Source organism: Patiria miniata, unplaced genomic scaffold (assembly GCF_015706575.1).
Source record: "Patiria miniata isolate m_02_andy unplaced genomic scaffold, ASM1570657v1 HiC_scaffold_18, whole genome shotgun sequence".
In the NCBI taxonomy this organism is placed as follows: Eukaryota; Metazoa; Echinodermata; class Asteroidea; order Valvatida; family Asterinidae; genus Patiria; species Patiria miniata.
In genome coordinates this window covers 13,319,208-13,333,926 of record NW_024037056.1, presented here as the reverse complement: position 1 = coordinate 13,333,926, position 14,719 = coordinate 13,319,208, and the positions used below count along the sequence as shown (strand labels likewise).

The following is a 14,719-nucleotide window of genomic DNA, read 5'->3' as shown; positions in this document are numbered from 1 at the left end:
CAGACATAATAATCGAAAGGGCGTTAATGCTAATTATTCAAGTAAGTAATTCGCAATTATCTGACAATGCATTTCTAGGAAAGCACCCCAACAAAAGAATCAATATCGGAGGTGGGGGGGGGGGGGTTGACTCCAGGTTTTTGCGGGCGGGGTTTAGCAACTCAGATTTTTTGATTGGACCCTTTGAGTGAAGAGGCGTGGTGCACTGTACACTTGTAAAAATGATGGGTGTAGGATTTTTCAGCACTGAGAAATAACTTTATTTTCTCCAATTTCCACTAATTTACATACTAATTTATTTAGTCTATATAGTCCGACTACACAAATTCTGCAAACGCTTTCGTTTACTGTTTATCACTCGGTACACAGTAAACTTTGAACCTAAACCAAATAAACAAATCCCGTAAATGCAAACAAGTTATAAACAGTGTTTCGGTAAACATATAAATAATGGTAAACAGAGTAGAGATTACAGTTGTAATTTAGATTTAAAAACCGCCTGTTCTCAATAAACAGGTAACAATTATTTGAAAGAAAAGACGAATCCTTTGAAACAACGAATGCGTAAGCAGTTAAGATTGTTCAATTGCACTCTGAAATTTTCAGCTATTTGTGTTCATTTTGGAGAGACAACCTTAAAATGTTCATTTTGGTATGAAAACTGCCGTATTTAATACTTTATCTTGCAATCATGTTTGCGTCTTAAAACTGATTTAAAGTTGGTTCACATACATGCACATCTCATCATGATCATGGAAATGGCAATTTTTTGCTTGCTGCAAATGGCATATATTTCTATGGTCGTTTTATTTCTATAGCCAACAATAGGCCTTATTCACGAAGAAACCTTTTTTGATCGTGTTCCCTGAATGTATTTTATATTATTGTAAACTGTTGAATGGGGTGGTGCCAGACTATCCATGCGCTCAAAGCCCCACTTTCATTTTTTTTTAAGTGTGGCTTAAAAAATTAAGATATGTTTAATCAGAAATTTTAAGTTCTTCATCAGAGCAGACTGGTATTAAGTGAAGTTAACTTTATTTCACTGTTGTCATTTCTATTCGCAAGTTCCAAAAATGAAGATTTTACCTCGCTTTCAATTTAATATGGCGGGGCCTGAATGAAGCCTATATGCAACGGCTTCTACAGTCAAAATGCATGTACATTGGAAACAGTTAGTGAAACAAGAATAGGCTAGACTAGTACAGCAGTGCTCCGAATTCCATTCAATTGATTCAAAATGGCTATCCACTGGAAGTCTGTCACAATGAACCGGATTTCGGCCATTTGTTGGTGGTATGGGGTAATCCTATACAATAGACAGTTGGTCAGTAGGATAGGTACAAATAGGACACAAGGCCCACAAGCAAATCTTAAAACACAGAGGCACTGCAGTATGTTTTTGCTATTCATTGGAAGTCGGTTACAATGAACCGGGATTTCGGCCATTTGTTGCAATTATGGGGTAATCCTATACAATAGCACTGCCCGGCTTGCACGCGACAGTCGGTCAGTCAATCTTGTAAGATGGGTACAAGTGGGACATAGGGTGACCAGCAAAACTTACAAAAAAGAGGCACTGCAGACAGCATGTTTCGGGTCTTTCGCAATTTATTGACATCACTGAACTAGAACATCACGAAAACGGAACTGTGTAATACTTACAAAAGAGTTCAACCAAAGAAATGAACGTTTAAAGAGCTACAAAAATGACTGTCGGAAAAATATATCTATGCATGACTAGTACATATACATGTATAACAAAAACAGGGGCATTCAGTGGCTTTGGGGCTTTTGTACATAACACAAATCCCCTTCCCTCATAAAAGTTTGTAACTTTGCACCGAAATAACAAAGAATATAATTTAGCAACTGGCAAGAGAGAACACTATCGAGGAGTACAATTTAGCAACAACTACTAAGAACGGGCGACGAGTCGGAATTAGCGCACAACGGGATGACAGTGGGTTCACACGCACACATTGGAGTATTAAAATTTACATGTGGAAGAAAAAGTTCAGAGTTCAAAACCCAACACCTATGGGGAAACACAAATTCAATTTACTGTGGCCAAGTCGAATGTCAGAAAAAAACAGTGCTTGACTAAAAACGACCAGTTGCACGTAAAAACTCTGAACTTTTTCCTCAAGGCAGTGCATAGCTGTGATACAATCTACAGTCTTTGTAAATTTTTGTACAGGTTAGTTGAGAAGGCTTTTTTTCCCCACAAAATTTATTGTAAAATTTGAACAACCAAAAAATATAGGTTAATGCTACAATCTGGTGGAAGAAACTTTGAGGCACTGGGAATGATTTTCCACCTCAAGTTTCCGTCTGGTGCTCAGAAGGCGAGACATTATTAAGACCTTATCTTGAACTCATGTCACCAGACTAGAGCTTTCTGCTAGCCGTAGACCAAGTCTGAATCAAGCCTCGAGGCTAAGGCTCTGACAGTTGCCATTAACGCACTGCTGCAGTTATCCATAGCCATAGATATAACTGCCTGATTCAAACCATGTTCTGGCAAACTTTAAACAGGACACCAACAGGGCTGGGAACACACGATCAATGTGCAATACACAAATCACTGTGTGTAAACCCTGTTAGATCAACACAGAGAAATATCGATCCTAAATACTAGATGCTTAATTTTACTTTTACATGTCATCAGCATAACGGAAGTGTGGTTTGTTTTTTTGAGTAACGTGAGTTCCAAACTAACTCAGTACTCATAATTAATCAGGAAAAATACTCAACTGAAAGTCCAGGGTCTTAGTACTCGTACTCGCGTTTCCAAAGTGTTCCCACTCGCAAATTGTTACGACACACAATACTTGTTCAATGTACTAACAAATTTTAACATTTTTTTTTGACGTCATACAGAATCTATCCACTTACATGTACCAATATTGTTTTACCAATACCCTGTTGCTGAGTTGTTTACCTGTCGATCATGTCATCTGTAAATGGGGAATATTGTCGTGATTTTTGTGTATTCTCATGTAAATTGAGGCACATAATTCATCGCAAGAGACGTTTGCCAGTTACGCATGCACCGAGCAGAACCAATTTTTATTTCGGTCAGATGTGACAACATTCACTACGAAACTAAAGTGACGCAATGCATTCTGGGAGATGTATTCAACAGAAAGTGTTCCATGCGCACACTGGAATGCATTCTGGGTAAGACTAAAACACTTTTGCTGTTTGTTCCAGAACTTATTTGTTCTAGAACTAAAGATGCCAGTGACAGAATAGATTAGAATACACTGGCAAACTCTGTCTTGGCAATAGGGCATGTGCCCAGTGACGTTATGCCCATAGGTTATTTTTTTTTGGAAATTACATGTCACATGACATGTTTGACTGGTTACCTGCAACCAATAGAAATGAAAATGCCGCCTTAAGTAACTAGCTGGAAACCAGTCACCTTTGTTTGTTGTTGTTATTGTTATTGTTGTTCTTGTTGTAGTTTTGTTTTAGCTAGGCTGACATTTCATGTTGTTTCAGCAAAATAGTGTGCTTAGCAATTAGCCGTTCTTTAAAATATGAGCTTGAGTTGTGCACAAGACTTTTTTTAAGTCTCTCAATAACTGACTTACTTCTTCAGTCAAATCAGAAGATACCAGTTACAGCAAACGGTCGACAATATTCCCCAATAAACTTGTGTTTCTCCTTGAACTTATCAACTCTCCTTGCCACTGCTTGTAATATCCAAAAACCAAAAGAAACAAGGCGACCAAAAAATAAAATAAAAAATAAAATTGGAATAAAAGCTGAGAAATTTGAAATTATTTTTGCAGTTACCTTACGATTGACGATTCTCATCCAATCATTCATAGCCAATTACAATACATGTACAGAGAGTATCACTAAACATTTCATTTTCTTACTCATTAATTTCCAAGAAAGTACGCTGCGATGAAGTTAAGGGTGACGCCACAGATCTTAGTTCACGAAAAAACTAAAAAATTCGGTTGGAAGAATTTCTTACGAAATTTTTTGTTTCTGCTCAACGTTTTGTCGACCAGATTTCAGTGTGGTCTTTTTTTTTCTTTTTTTTTCTGCCAGTACAGCAGTTTGACCACTTTCGACCCAAAAAATACAAAAAGTGAATCTTTGGATTGAATTATTTACAATTGATAGGAATTTTTTTTTTGTTACATTACAATAGCAGCAAGAACAAATATTCATAAAACAATATGAATATTCATTGTTGGCCAAAACTGTCAGCCAATGACAGAGCCAGCAAAGTGTGTAATTCATACATAACACCAATGACCACGTCAGGTCCCATTCAAGACTTCCTTGGAGCTCCGCCCCAAATAAAAAGACAACTTCCTCGGTTTCTTGGGCTCAAAAGTAACACTAATAAGTAATCTACAGTAAATATTGTTTATGGGTTTAAGTAGGCACATCTTTTTAAAACCCACAAGAATTGTACATCTAATATTCTACACAAATGTATGCATGTATATTAAAACAGCGGTATTTTCAATACCTTAATACAGTTTACAAGACAGCATTGTGACACTATCCTAAAGCAGTTGGAGTTACTTTTGAGCCCAAGAATTTCAGAAGGAAAATTGAGCGAGTTGCTCGCATGCCTTGCACCGCAAGACAATGAGATCCTAATCGGAGAATCGGGACAGGGAAATGTTTGCTGGGACACTGCAACCACAAAACCAATGGCCTTAGTACAGGCTAATTTTAATGCGCCCTGATTGGACAATTTGTGGGCACACTTTCAAGGGAGGAGTTGAAAAGTGCACTGTGATTGGTTAACAAGGTTGTTTTGACGTCAAGGTTAGATGTCTTAATCTTTACGGGAGTTGTGTCTTAACCCTAAAACCTGCCAGAGGCAACGCAGAACTTGTGATTAACGTTTGACCGGACTGGTTATGGACTTGACTTTCAACACTGGCACCTGATTGTAAGAAGGATAGGGACAAGTAAGTATACTCTACGAGGAAAACTGAAATCGATGCGCTTTCACCGTGAAGCGCCCGTGCAAGTCTTGCCGGATGTAATCTTGATGGTCATGAAGTGGTGTCGGTCTCTGATGAGGGACAACACTGCATCTTACTGCTATTGTACTGTAAATGTACAAGTCCTCCACACATTCTGTGAGATAGAACAAACGAAAAACCATTTGGAAATCTCATAACCAATTGGAAGTTAAAAGTTTTATGGATGAAGTCTGGCAAATGGCTGTTAAATGGAATATACAACATTTGCTTTTGCAGTAATTTTCAGAAATGGATGGATTTTTTTGGGGGGGTTTAGTATTTTATAGCAAATATTGTTACACTGACTTGTTTGAAGGTTTGAAGATTTGTAGTTGCAGGAAAAACCAATCATGTTCCTGTGGTCTGGTTCCGTGGCCCCACTTGTGATGAAACGGAGCAATTTATAGACGTCAAGGAATTGTAAGGTCAGGGAACCAGTCTAGCTGGCTAGTACCCATTCATAGGTGTGTAATCGATTGCAAACAAGATGCGGACAATGGTAAATTAGGGGCAGTATTTGAAAAAGCCAGTTTCTCCAACGCTGGTCGGCTGACCAGAGTTGGAAATTGATACAATAATACCACTTTTCTTGAAAATGACAACACATCAGGTGCCATGATTTTACAGGATGCTTAGACTGTCATTCACTAACAGTCCAGTTTGGTATTTCATAATAATTTGGTAGTGTTTTTTTTTTTGATGTTTGCAAATGTTGTGTATTCCCTTTAACAGTTCTACTTACAAGTCTGAACGAGATTTGAGCAGACAATGACTATTGTTCACCGACATTTTTTTATACTTAGTTTGATAACCGGTACAGTGATCCAGAGGTCACAGGTTCAAATCCTGCTGAAGTCAATTTCTTTGTTCAACTTTTATACCTTTTCAGAGACGCCATTTTTCAGCATATGAGGTAGCGGAAATACAGCATATACCTCCAGCTCTCCACACTAGATAAAGTTACCTAAAACTCAACTGACCAATTCTGAAACACTTGTTAAATTTTTGTTTTACAGAGGTATATTGACAATGTGGTTATTTTGGCATCATGATAACTTAACTGTGGGTCATTTTTTCCAAATTTTGTTCACAAATTGTTAAAATGTATGGCAAAATAAAAAATATAGGTTTATAGGTAATAATGGTTAGGCCAAAAAAAAAAAAATATTCGGTCTCTGGTCAGACCAAAGTTCCGGAATTGACGCGGGGACGCGGCTTCTTTTTTTTCTCTTCAAGCTTGGATTGTACAGACAAGGTGGGTACTATTTTGCTTTTTTGGTGTCCTCATGTACATTGGTGTCCTCCATTATTTGCCTTGGTGCTCTCGATCATTTGCCTTGGTGCAATTTCCCATTCCTTGGTGCTCTTTGGTAAAAAAAAATTGAGCAGGTGCGGCAATAGAGGGCGCTGTTGGAGCTACCGCGGAACATTTTTGAAAAAAAAAAAGATTGACGCGCATGACTAAAAACAACGTGCGCACTGACCAGACTAACTTTTTTTTTTTTTGGCCTTACATTAAAAAAACAGCACAGACTTTTAGTTGAAATATAGGTTGTCTAAGGTTTTCTAGATTTTAAAGGTTTGGCTGTGCGGCCTGCTGTCGATTTTGCAAACAGTTTGCAAGATCTTTCAGAATAACGCTCTGTGCGGTGTGCTTTGCCCTTCTAGACCTTTCAGTCTCTTGTCTGGGAAAGCGGTCCGGTTCACTTATTTAGCTGCACATGCAAGAATCATTGTCTTTTACGCGGACAACCGTTACACAATGCAGTTATTTAACACTTCAAATCCTTTCACATGAGAAAATTTGAATGGTTGGAAGTGAAGACATACGGGCAATTCCACGGTTACTCACGTTACATTTTTGATGTACTTTTGAGTTTCCTTAGGCTGTAATTACCTTACTGAAAAGGTTTAATAACTGTCATCCTCATGGTAGATAGAGTAGACTTAGACCTACCTAAGCACCACAGATGACATCCAGAAAAATGTGTTATGTATGATGAACAAGACGCACAAAATCGGTTACTCACGTTACCAAAATGTAACGTGGAATTGCCCAAATACTGAATATGGTTTACACAGTAAAAGGGTTAGTGACTTACCACGAGACTGTGTAGAAGACGAGCGCTAATATCCCCCCTTGTAGTTCCCCCCTCCGTAGCCGCCTCCCCCACCGTAGCCACCGCCCCCACTCCCTCCATAACCGCCTCCGCCATAACTGCCACCACCATAACCACCGCCGCCATAACCACCGCCGCCACCACCGTAGCCTCCCCCACCGTAATTGCCACCACCGTAGGCGCCACCCCCGTACCCCCCACCGCCGTAGCCACCCCTTCCTCCGCCCCCTCCGTAACCGTAATTACCACCTGTAGTGGAAAAACAAATCACAAGATTGCCATATACAGTGAAACACCGCTATAACGAGCAATGGAGCAAATGGAAATGGTGCGAAAAGTCTCGTTCAAAAAGAAAAAAATATTTTGCAATGTTGTAGGTGACGAAAAATTATGCTTTGAGTCACCAAGAGGATTCAAGATACCAGTGAATTTACCCCGTTGTCCCCAGTAAGACTCACCTCCATATCCCTCGTAGTATCCAGCATTGCCTCCTCTGATCGGGCTCCTACTAAAGAAACCTGCTGCTAAAAACAACAACAAAAAAACACAAATCACAAAACTGTGATGTCGCGCAAAACGCAGCTCTGGGCTGGTGTAGTGTGAATTTCGGACCGTGAAATACTGATTCACTGGTAGTATTGCGCATGCATATACGTGAGGAATGTAAACGTTTAACCGATGAAACGTTAAAAGGCACCGGATTTCATGGGAGTCCAAATTTCATGTGACACTGGAAAAGTGTTTAAGACCAGCTAGCCATGTCTTTATCATCCGTTTAAGACCGGCCACGTGACGGGCTCTCGACCAGCAGGAATGCGTAAACTGTCTAAGGTATTTATGAATTACCTATTAATTCCAGTCTGTTTCATTTAATAATTTGAAATTTGTACTTTGAACATTCCTAATGTTTAAAGCCTGAATAAAAAAAAACCAGCAAAATAAGGCCTGCATAAATAGTCTGGCGCCATCCTTTTTAACAGTTCACTATTAATGACAAACATTCAGGGAACTCGACAAAAATGGCCAACTCGTGCATAAGGCCCATACGCACATGCACGTGTTGTGTCCCGTCAATAATATTAATAATTTATTAATTTATATAGCGCAAATTCTATAAAAAATATATTCAAATGCGCTTTCCGTAAAAATTCTTAAAATACACTAAAAATACCAAAATAACTATATGGAAAATCTGAAAAAGAAATTATAAAATTAAGACATTACAAAGACCAATGAAAAGTTAATAATCCCAACCCCCTGGGCCTTTTTGCTAGGATGTAGCCTCAATCCCACAAAATCTTCCTATTGGCCTCATGGAAAAATAGCATATAGCCTCAATCCTGCAAATTCTTCCATTATTTCTTGAATATGGTCCGTGGAGGGCTGACCACTGCCTGAATGCCACAAAATCCTGCGGCAGTGACTGTCAATATGTCGAGGCTTGGCCAGTGACATCCTGGAGCAGTACGGAGAATTTCACGCATAATCCAGGCCTATATCTATGTATGGCTGAGCAAAAACAACACAAGGTCCGGCCCAAGACCTTGGCAAAGTGCATCCTACGAAATCAGCAACACACTTTTGCCATGTAACCTCAATCCTCCAAATTCCTCCACTTTGGCAAAGAGGATTTTGAAGGATTCAGGGCGGTTAGGGTTAAAATATCAAATCAGAAAGACTTACCTCCTCTCGCATTTTGATCTTTCCCGAAGTAGTTATCGTACTTATTTTGTCTCTCTTCTGCTTTGTTGCAGTAGACCATCCGACCTTCAAGCGGATGCTTCTCCATTACTGAAAAGGAAATAAAAGGAAGAGGCACAAAATTATTATAAGCAGGTGCAATCCAAAGTGGCGACAAGTTATTCAAACGAACTATAACCAAGGCACCCCATTGTCAGTGGTCGCTACCGTAACCTTAACGGCCTTAACCCTAACCCTCCAGGGTATTTTGGCTAGAAACCCTGCCAAACGCAGCAACATGCAACACTTGTCTAAGTGACAAGCCTGCCCAGTGTAGCAAGATCCATCAGGTCAAAAGTCCCAAGGCCAAACTGCCTCAGAGTCTGTGGTCCCCCAACGCAGCAGGATACAACTCGGGCATTGTTCTATGGGACTAGCTCTCAGTGTCTCAGAAGTGGCCGGTTTCTGCACTGGTGTTGGTAGCATTTTCCATCAAAGTGCACCAAACTTTTCCACCTGATGCACTGTGCTGCGTCTGGCAGGGTTAGGGTTAATGAACCCTAACCCCCAGGCTCTTTTTGCTAAGAACCATCCTCAATCCTCCAAAATCCTAAATTCTTCAAAAATGTCAGACAGTCCTGCCTCAAAATGCATTGTTGAATGGGACTGATTCTCATTGTTTCAGAATTGGCCATTAATGCACTGGTGTTGATGGTTCCGTGCAGCAAAGTCCCACAGACTTTTACACCTGATGCACTGTGTTGTGTTTGGCAGGGTTATGGTTTTTGACTCGCCACGATGCATCCTTGACAGGCACTTAGCATGCATACAATCTCAATTCTACAAAACCCTCCAAATGCTCAGTGCAGCAAGGTCCAACAGACTTTTACACCTGATGCACTGTGTTGTGTTTGGCAGGGTTATGGTTTTTGCCTCGCCACGATGCATCCTTGACAGGCACTTAGCATGCATACAGCCTCAATTCTACAAAACCCTCCAAAAGCTCAGTGCAGCAAGGTCCCACAGACTTTTACACCTGATGCACTGTGTTGTGTTTGGCAGGGTTATGGTTTTTGCCTCGCCAACTTAGCATACATACAGCTTCAATTCTACAAAACACTCCAAAAGCTCCTGGCTGATTTTGGAGGCTAGAATGTGACTGGGAGTCAAACTTACTTGCTAGTTTGTCTACGGCATGGTGGCCAAAAGGCTCCTCAAACTCAACGAAACCAAACCCCCGGCTTTTGTCCCCGCCGCCTTTCTCTCTGATGACCTTGGTCTTCTTGACCGGCGAGAATTCGCTGAAGTACTCCCTTAAGTGGTCCTCTGTGATGTCGGTGCCCAGGTTCCCGACAAAGATTTGGTTGGTGGAGTCAGGCGAGATGTTGGACTACAAGGGGGGGGGGGGAGGGGGGGACAAATTCAGACCAAGAATTGAAGGGTTCGTAAGTTGCACTAATACATATTCACTCTTTTAATATCATTTACCAACTATTCTAGAATCATGATCAAATGTGGTAGCAAGGTGACGTCGCATTTTTCACTATTATTCGTGACCAGTCTATGTATATGGTCAACATAACATAGTGTAAGACTGCCGTAATGGTGGTCGAAAAATGCCAAGTATACATCGCTGGAGAAAGAAGATTTCTGCAAGTGCAGGTTAATTCACAGAACTTTGCGTTACTTTACGTTTTCATGAATTTATTTCAAGGTTGTACCCCCTATGCTTGAAGCGATACAGCACATCGTGTTTTGCAAAATTTCCTGCTGCAGAACTTGGCTCGTGCATCCCATCGCAGCTAGTGCAGTGGTCACGCTGCTCACGCATTCTGTCGACCGTGCGTCCGCACGATATACAGGCAGAGCTGGCCACTTTCCCATCGTGACTAGCGTTGTGCATAGTGGTGTGCACGACCTGAATTCTCCATTATTTTTCAGAATTATCGACATTAAATACTTCTTACATTAATTGAGGCAACTTTTTATCACTTTTGTGACTTTTTTTTTCACAGCTTTGGTAGCGCAAACGGAAATAGTTCAGGCCAAAATTTGTATATAATTGAATACTCCATTCAATCAGCACAAAAAAGAATTGCGCCACACACAAAAAATTCTGACTTACCTACCCTATTAATTGAAAGGTATGTAATCAGAAGTAGAACTTTTGTTTTTCTGTTTGCCTGAAGCGCGGTTCATACTTCACGCGAAAGCGAAAGCGAAGCGAAATTCCTGACGTCAACAATACGTTCGAAGCGTGTCCACTATTGTTGAGGACATGAATTTCGCTTCGCACTTGTTTTCGCGTGAAGTATGAACCGGGCTTTACATTATGAGCACCCATGCGGGTACATTGCTACTCACATCGCGTGGAATGGCGCGTTTCACCTCCACCTTTTGCTTGCCAATTTCGTGTTTCCCGCAATTGTTCTCCCGTAACGACAGGTCCGTTTCTTCAATGCTTGCCATGGTGACAAAGCCGAAGCCCTTGGACTGCTTCTGGGCATTGAGAATGACGATGGAGTCCAGCACATTGCCGAACTGCTCAAAATGCGTCTTCAGTTCTTCCTTGGTGGTGGAGCGATTCAGACCCCCGAGAAAAATCTTCCGAAGATTCTCGGGCTCCTTGAGAAGAGACAAAGAAACAGGACTTTATTCCGACACGGCCATATCCACCCCCAAACTGATCAAAATCTTTCAAGAAAATTTCTAAATTTCACAGGAATTTTTCAGGAGAGGTTCCTCCAAAGTTTTGGAGAGTGGAGATATCCACTGTTGGAGTCATTTGGGAGTCAGGGTGGCTTGGCGGTACTTTCCTTGCCTTCCACCGCTGTGACCTGGGTTCGAATCCCGCCTGGGCCAACATGTGGATTGGGTTTTTAGTCCATACTTAGATTCCGTGGGTTTTCCCCAGAATATTCTTCTAGGGTTTTCCTCCCACCTCTAAAACTGTAATTGCTTCTCATTGTCTCCCCTCTACATGTTTCTTCAGGCTTGCAAGCTACAGTGCCCAGGGCGCCTTTGAGAAATCCTTAGTTTCATTACCAGAAATAATTGAACATTCAGTAGGGTTATGGTCATTTTAAGTGGAGTTTTTGAGACAACGAAATTCTCAAAATTTCCCAAAAAATTACATTGAAAATAGACATGAATGCCACACTTAATCTTCCTGTGTACATATAACCAGTTAGGCCTACCTACAGTGTTTCTCAGAAAAAGGATGTAAAACAATCTGCATTTGAGGGTCAGGTTGGCGAAGTGGTTCTTTCCTCGCCTTCAACCTCTATGGCCTGGGTTTGAATCCTGCCCCGTTCCACATGTGGATTTGTTCTTCAGTCCCTACCTCTGTTTTTCCCACAACATTCTTCTGGGTTTTCCTCCCACCTCTAAAACTGTAATTTTTAAGTTGTCTTCTGAGGTTTCTTCAGGCTTGCGAGCTACAAATGCCCAGTAGGTGTCAGGGGACTTGGTGAAACTGGGCAGTCTACCTTGGCCCCATTCATGGGGATAGTGACTTGCAATTCAATTCAGAGTTCAAACCTTTTATTATTGTTTATTTCTGGTAGTTAAACCAGGGATTCCTCAAAAGGGCCCTTTAAGTATTTAACTCTCTTGACCAACTACAGCGCGGCTTTCATTCGACGGCATGAGAGAAAGAGAATGCTTCATGAAAGCCGTGCTGTAGTTGGTCAAGAGAGTTAATGCGCCCTCAGTCGACAGCCAATGATGGCAGACAGCTGAGTAGATATTCTTGTGATATCATTAAGTGAAATTCTCGTAAATTTCATCTTTTTGTGTGTCACAACTGACATTTTAATTCAGGGATTTTGAACCACCCTGAACAGCCTGAAGGTACCAGGCCACATCAAGATAATACATAAGAAATACTGGGGCCGAAACGTGCCTTTCTGTAACTAAGGTTTGTAAACTGTTACAGTTCTGGAACTTAGTGGAAGTACCCCAAAAAGAAAAATCATCAAATCTTGATGTACACATGTGTAGTCATGGTAGTTGGCATACCGAGCTGGCTTAACATGTTAAATTTCAATTTAGGCCCAGGCCCACTTCATTTCCACGTAAGTTCTTGGTTCTTGGTTGGTTCATCTTCTAAATACTCCGCGTGGGAGTTTATACAGGAGACCAGAAACACCGGGGCAAACCCCTTCTCTTAGCGATAAGTGTCAATGGGTTCTTTTACGTGCATGACACACGGGACCTACGGCTTTACGTCCCATCCGAAGGACAAAGCAATAATGGCTAAGTGCCTTGCTCAAGGGCACAAGTGTCCACCCGGCGGGCTTGAACCCACGCCACTGTTGCCTCTGAAACACCAGAGCATGAGTCCAGTGTTCTAATCTTAACCGCTGGGCCATGACACTCCACATTTTTGGATTATAGTTGTCTGAAAATGACCAATCAAATTACATGGAACAAGGAAAATATGCCAGGCCCATACATTTCTTCATTCCTTCCTCCATGATTGACATGTCTTCACCGAAGTTCTGTGTGACCAACATGACCAACTTGACAAGAAATACATCAAACCAATTTAGATTTGCCAACGGCATGAACATGATGAATGACTAGTCCGAAAATTTGGGACTCTCAATACTCTTTATGAGAGCCCCAAAACTTAAGGTATTGAAAACATGCCATTCAAGAAAATTGACTGGCACCTGAAACAACCTACTACATCAATCATGGAGGAATAAGAACGTTCTTATTCCTCCATGCATCAATCAACTGTGCCAAAAGAAACATGTGATGTGAACTGGGAACTTATCTCTATTTACTACACATTTCTCCATAGTCAGCCAGTAGACTACAGTAAAGACACTGAATGAAGAGGTCAGAAATAGTTGGACCATAGTCAGGTGATAGTTGGACATGTACCAGTCTAGTTCTTTAGCCCCATTTTGAAATCACTTGACTTCCCCCTCGTGTCCAAAATATTGAAGAAATGTCTCCTTTAAAAATTAAACTGAGTCTGCAAACTTGGTTGATGAAATACTGAGGACCTTTTCTTTGTCCAATGGAATTTTTGGAGAAATTTGCTAGCTAAAGAGTGAGTAAAGTTGGCCTGATTTAGTTTTGCACGTTTCACTTTCAGATAATGCAAGAAAAGTAAACAGGACTTTCACTAAACACGCAAACACTCATCTCAATAAACTAAACAGAATCATTAAATTTTCCCAAACATAGAGCAAGGCAACATATCCTGCAATGAAATTCACAATGACGTGACATTTACGATGCCATTTATCATGTTATTTGTCAAGTCATGTCACTGTTTCTTGATGACTTCAGTGCACAGCACACATCTGCACATGGCGCGCACGTACACAACAAAACAATGCCATTGCCAGTCATGCCAGTTTCTGCCACCCAATTTTAAACCTTGTATTTTCATAACTCCTTTTTTGATATACTAAACACAACATAACTCTCTGTAATCTCCTTCAACTGAAGTTTATTAAGAGTGTCGGGAATAGGCAAAAATCAATAAAGAAGAGAAATAACCATTGAAATTCAAAACTCACTTCACTGTTTTCTTTTTGGCTGGCCATGATGGTGCATCTAAAGGCTCAGTGGTACCTGGCGTTAAAATCGAGTACGCGAGAATTCAGCGTGTTTTGAGTTTTTCCGACGTTCGGGCACCAGCTAGCACGGAAAGCATGGCCGACCATCGTGTGTGCACACGCGTTGTGTGCACTGCTAGTGTGTGCAATGCGGGTTGGCCATATTTGCAAAAATTGCTTTGTTTGTCTATTGGCTATTTTTGTGGTCACGTGAAAAGGGAGAGAGGCGTGGTCAGTTGTGCTCTCTTGCTGTTCTTTTTCCGCAAGGCGCATCCTACTTCAACACGTGCAACGATGAAAATCATCTTTATTGTACTTCTTGAGCTCATCC

The 14,719-nt window shown here is 40.9% G+C and overlaps 1 protein-coding gene across 2 annotated transcripts; it reads right to left on the bottom strand.

Annotated features, from left to right (window-relative positions):
* Window positions 1-1,593: 1,593 nt before the first annotated feature.
* Window positions 1,594-14,543, bottom strand: LOC119724690 (heterogeneous nuclear ribonucleoprotein A3 homolog 2-like). Of its 2 annotated transcripts, none has more exons than XM_038195858.1 (7): window positions 14,350-14,543; window positions 11,174-11,434; window positions 9,986-10,199; window positions 8,813-8,920; window positions 7,588-7,650; window positions 7,112-7,378; window positions 1,594-5,124 (listed from the first exon to the last, which is right to left on the bottom strand). In XM_038195858.1, exons 1-6 carry the CDS (start codon window positions 14,374-14,376, stop codon window positions 7,137-7,139), a joined length of 915 nt encoding a protein of 304 aa, XP_038051786.1. In that variant the 5' UTR covers window positions 14,377-14,543; the 3' UTR covers window positions 1,594-5,124; window positions 7,112-7,136. The 2 variants fall into 2 exon arrangements, with proteins under 2 accessions (XP_038051786.1, XP_038051784.1); XM_038195856.1 differs by having other exon boundaries at window positions 7,588-7,653; window positions 14,350-14,542.
* Between the last annotated feature and the right edge of the window lie 176 nt (window positions 14,544-14,719).

Excerpts from the sequence above, each read along its gene's own strand:
- LOC119724690 (XM_038195856.1), bottom strand. The coding sequence starts at position 14,376 with ATGGCCAGCCAAAAAGAAAACAGTGAA. Across the intron at positions 11,435-14,349 it reads GCCAAAAAGAAAACAGTGAA|GAGCCCGAGAATCTTCGGAA; the intron begins GTGAGTTTTGAA and ends TCTCTTCTCAAG. Across the intron at positions 7,379-7,587 it reads ATACTACGAGGGATATGGAG|GTGGTAATTACGGTTACGGA; the intron begins GTGAGTCTTACT and ends TTTCCACTACAG.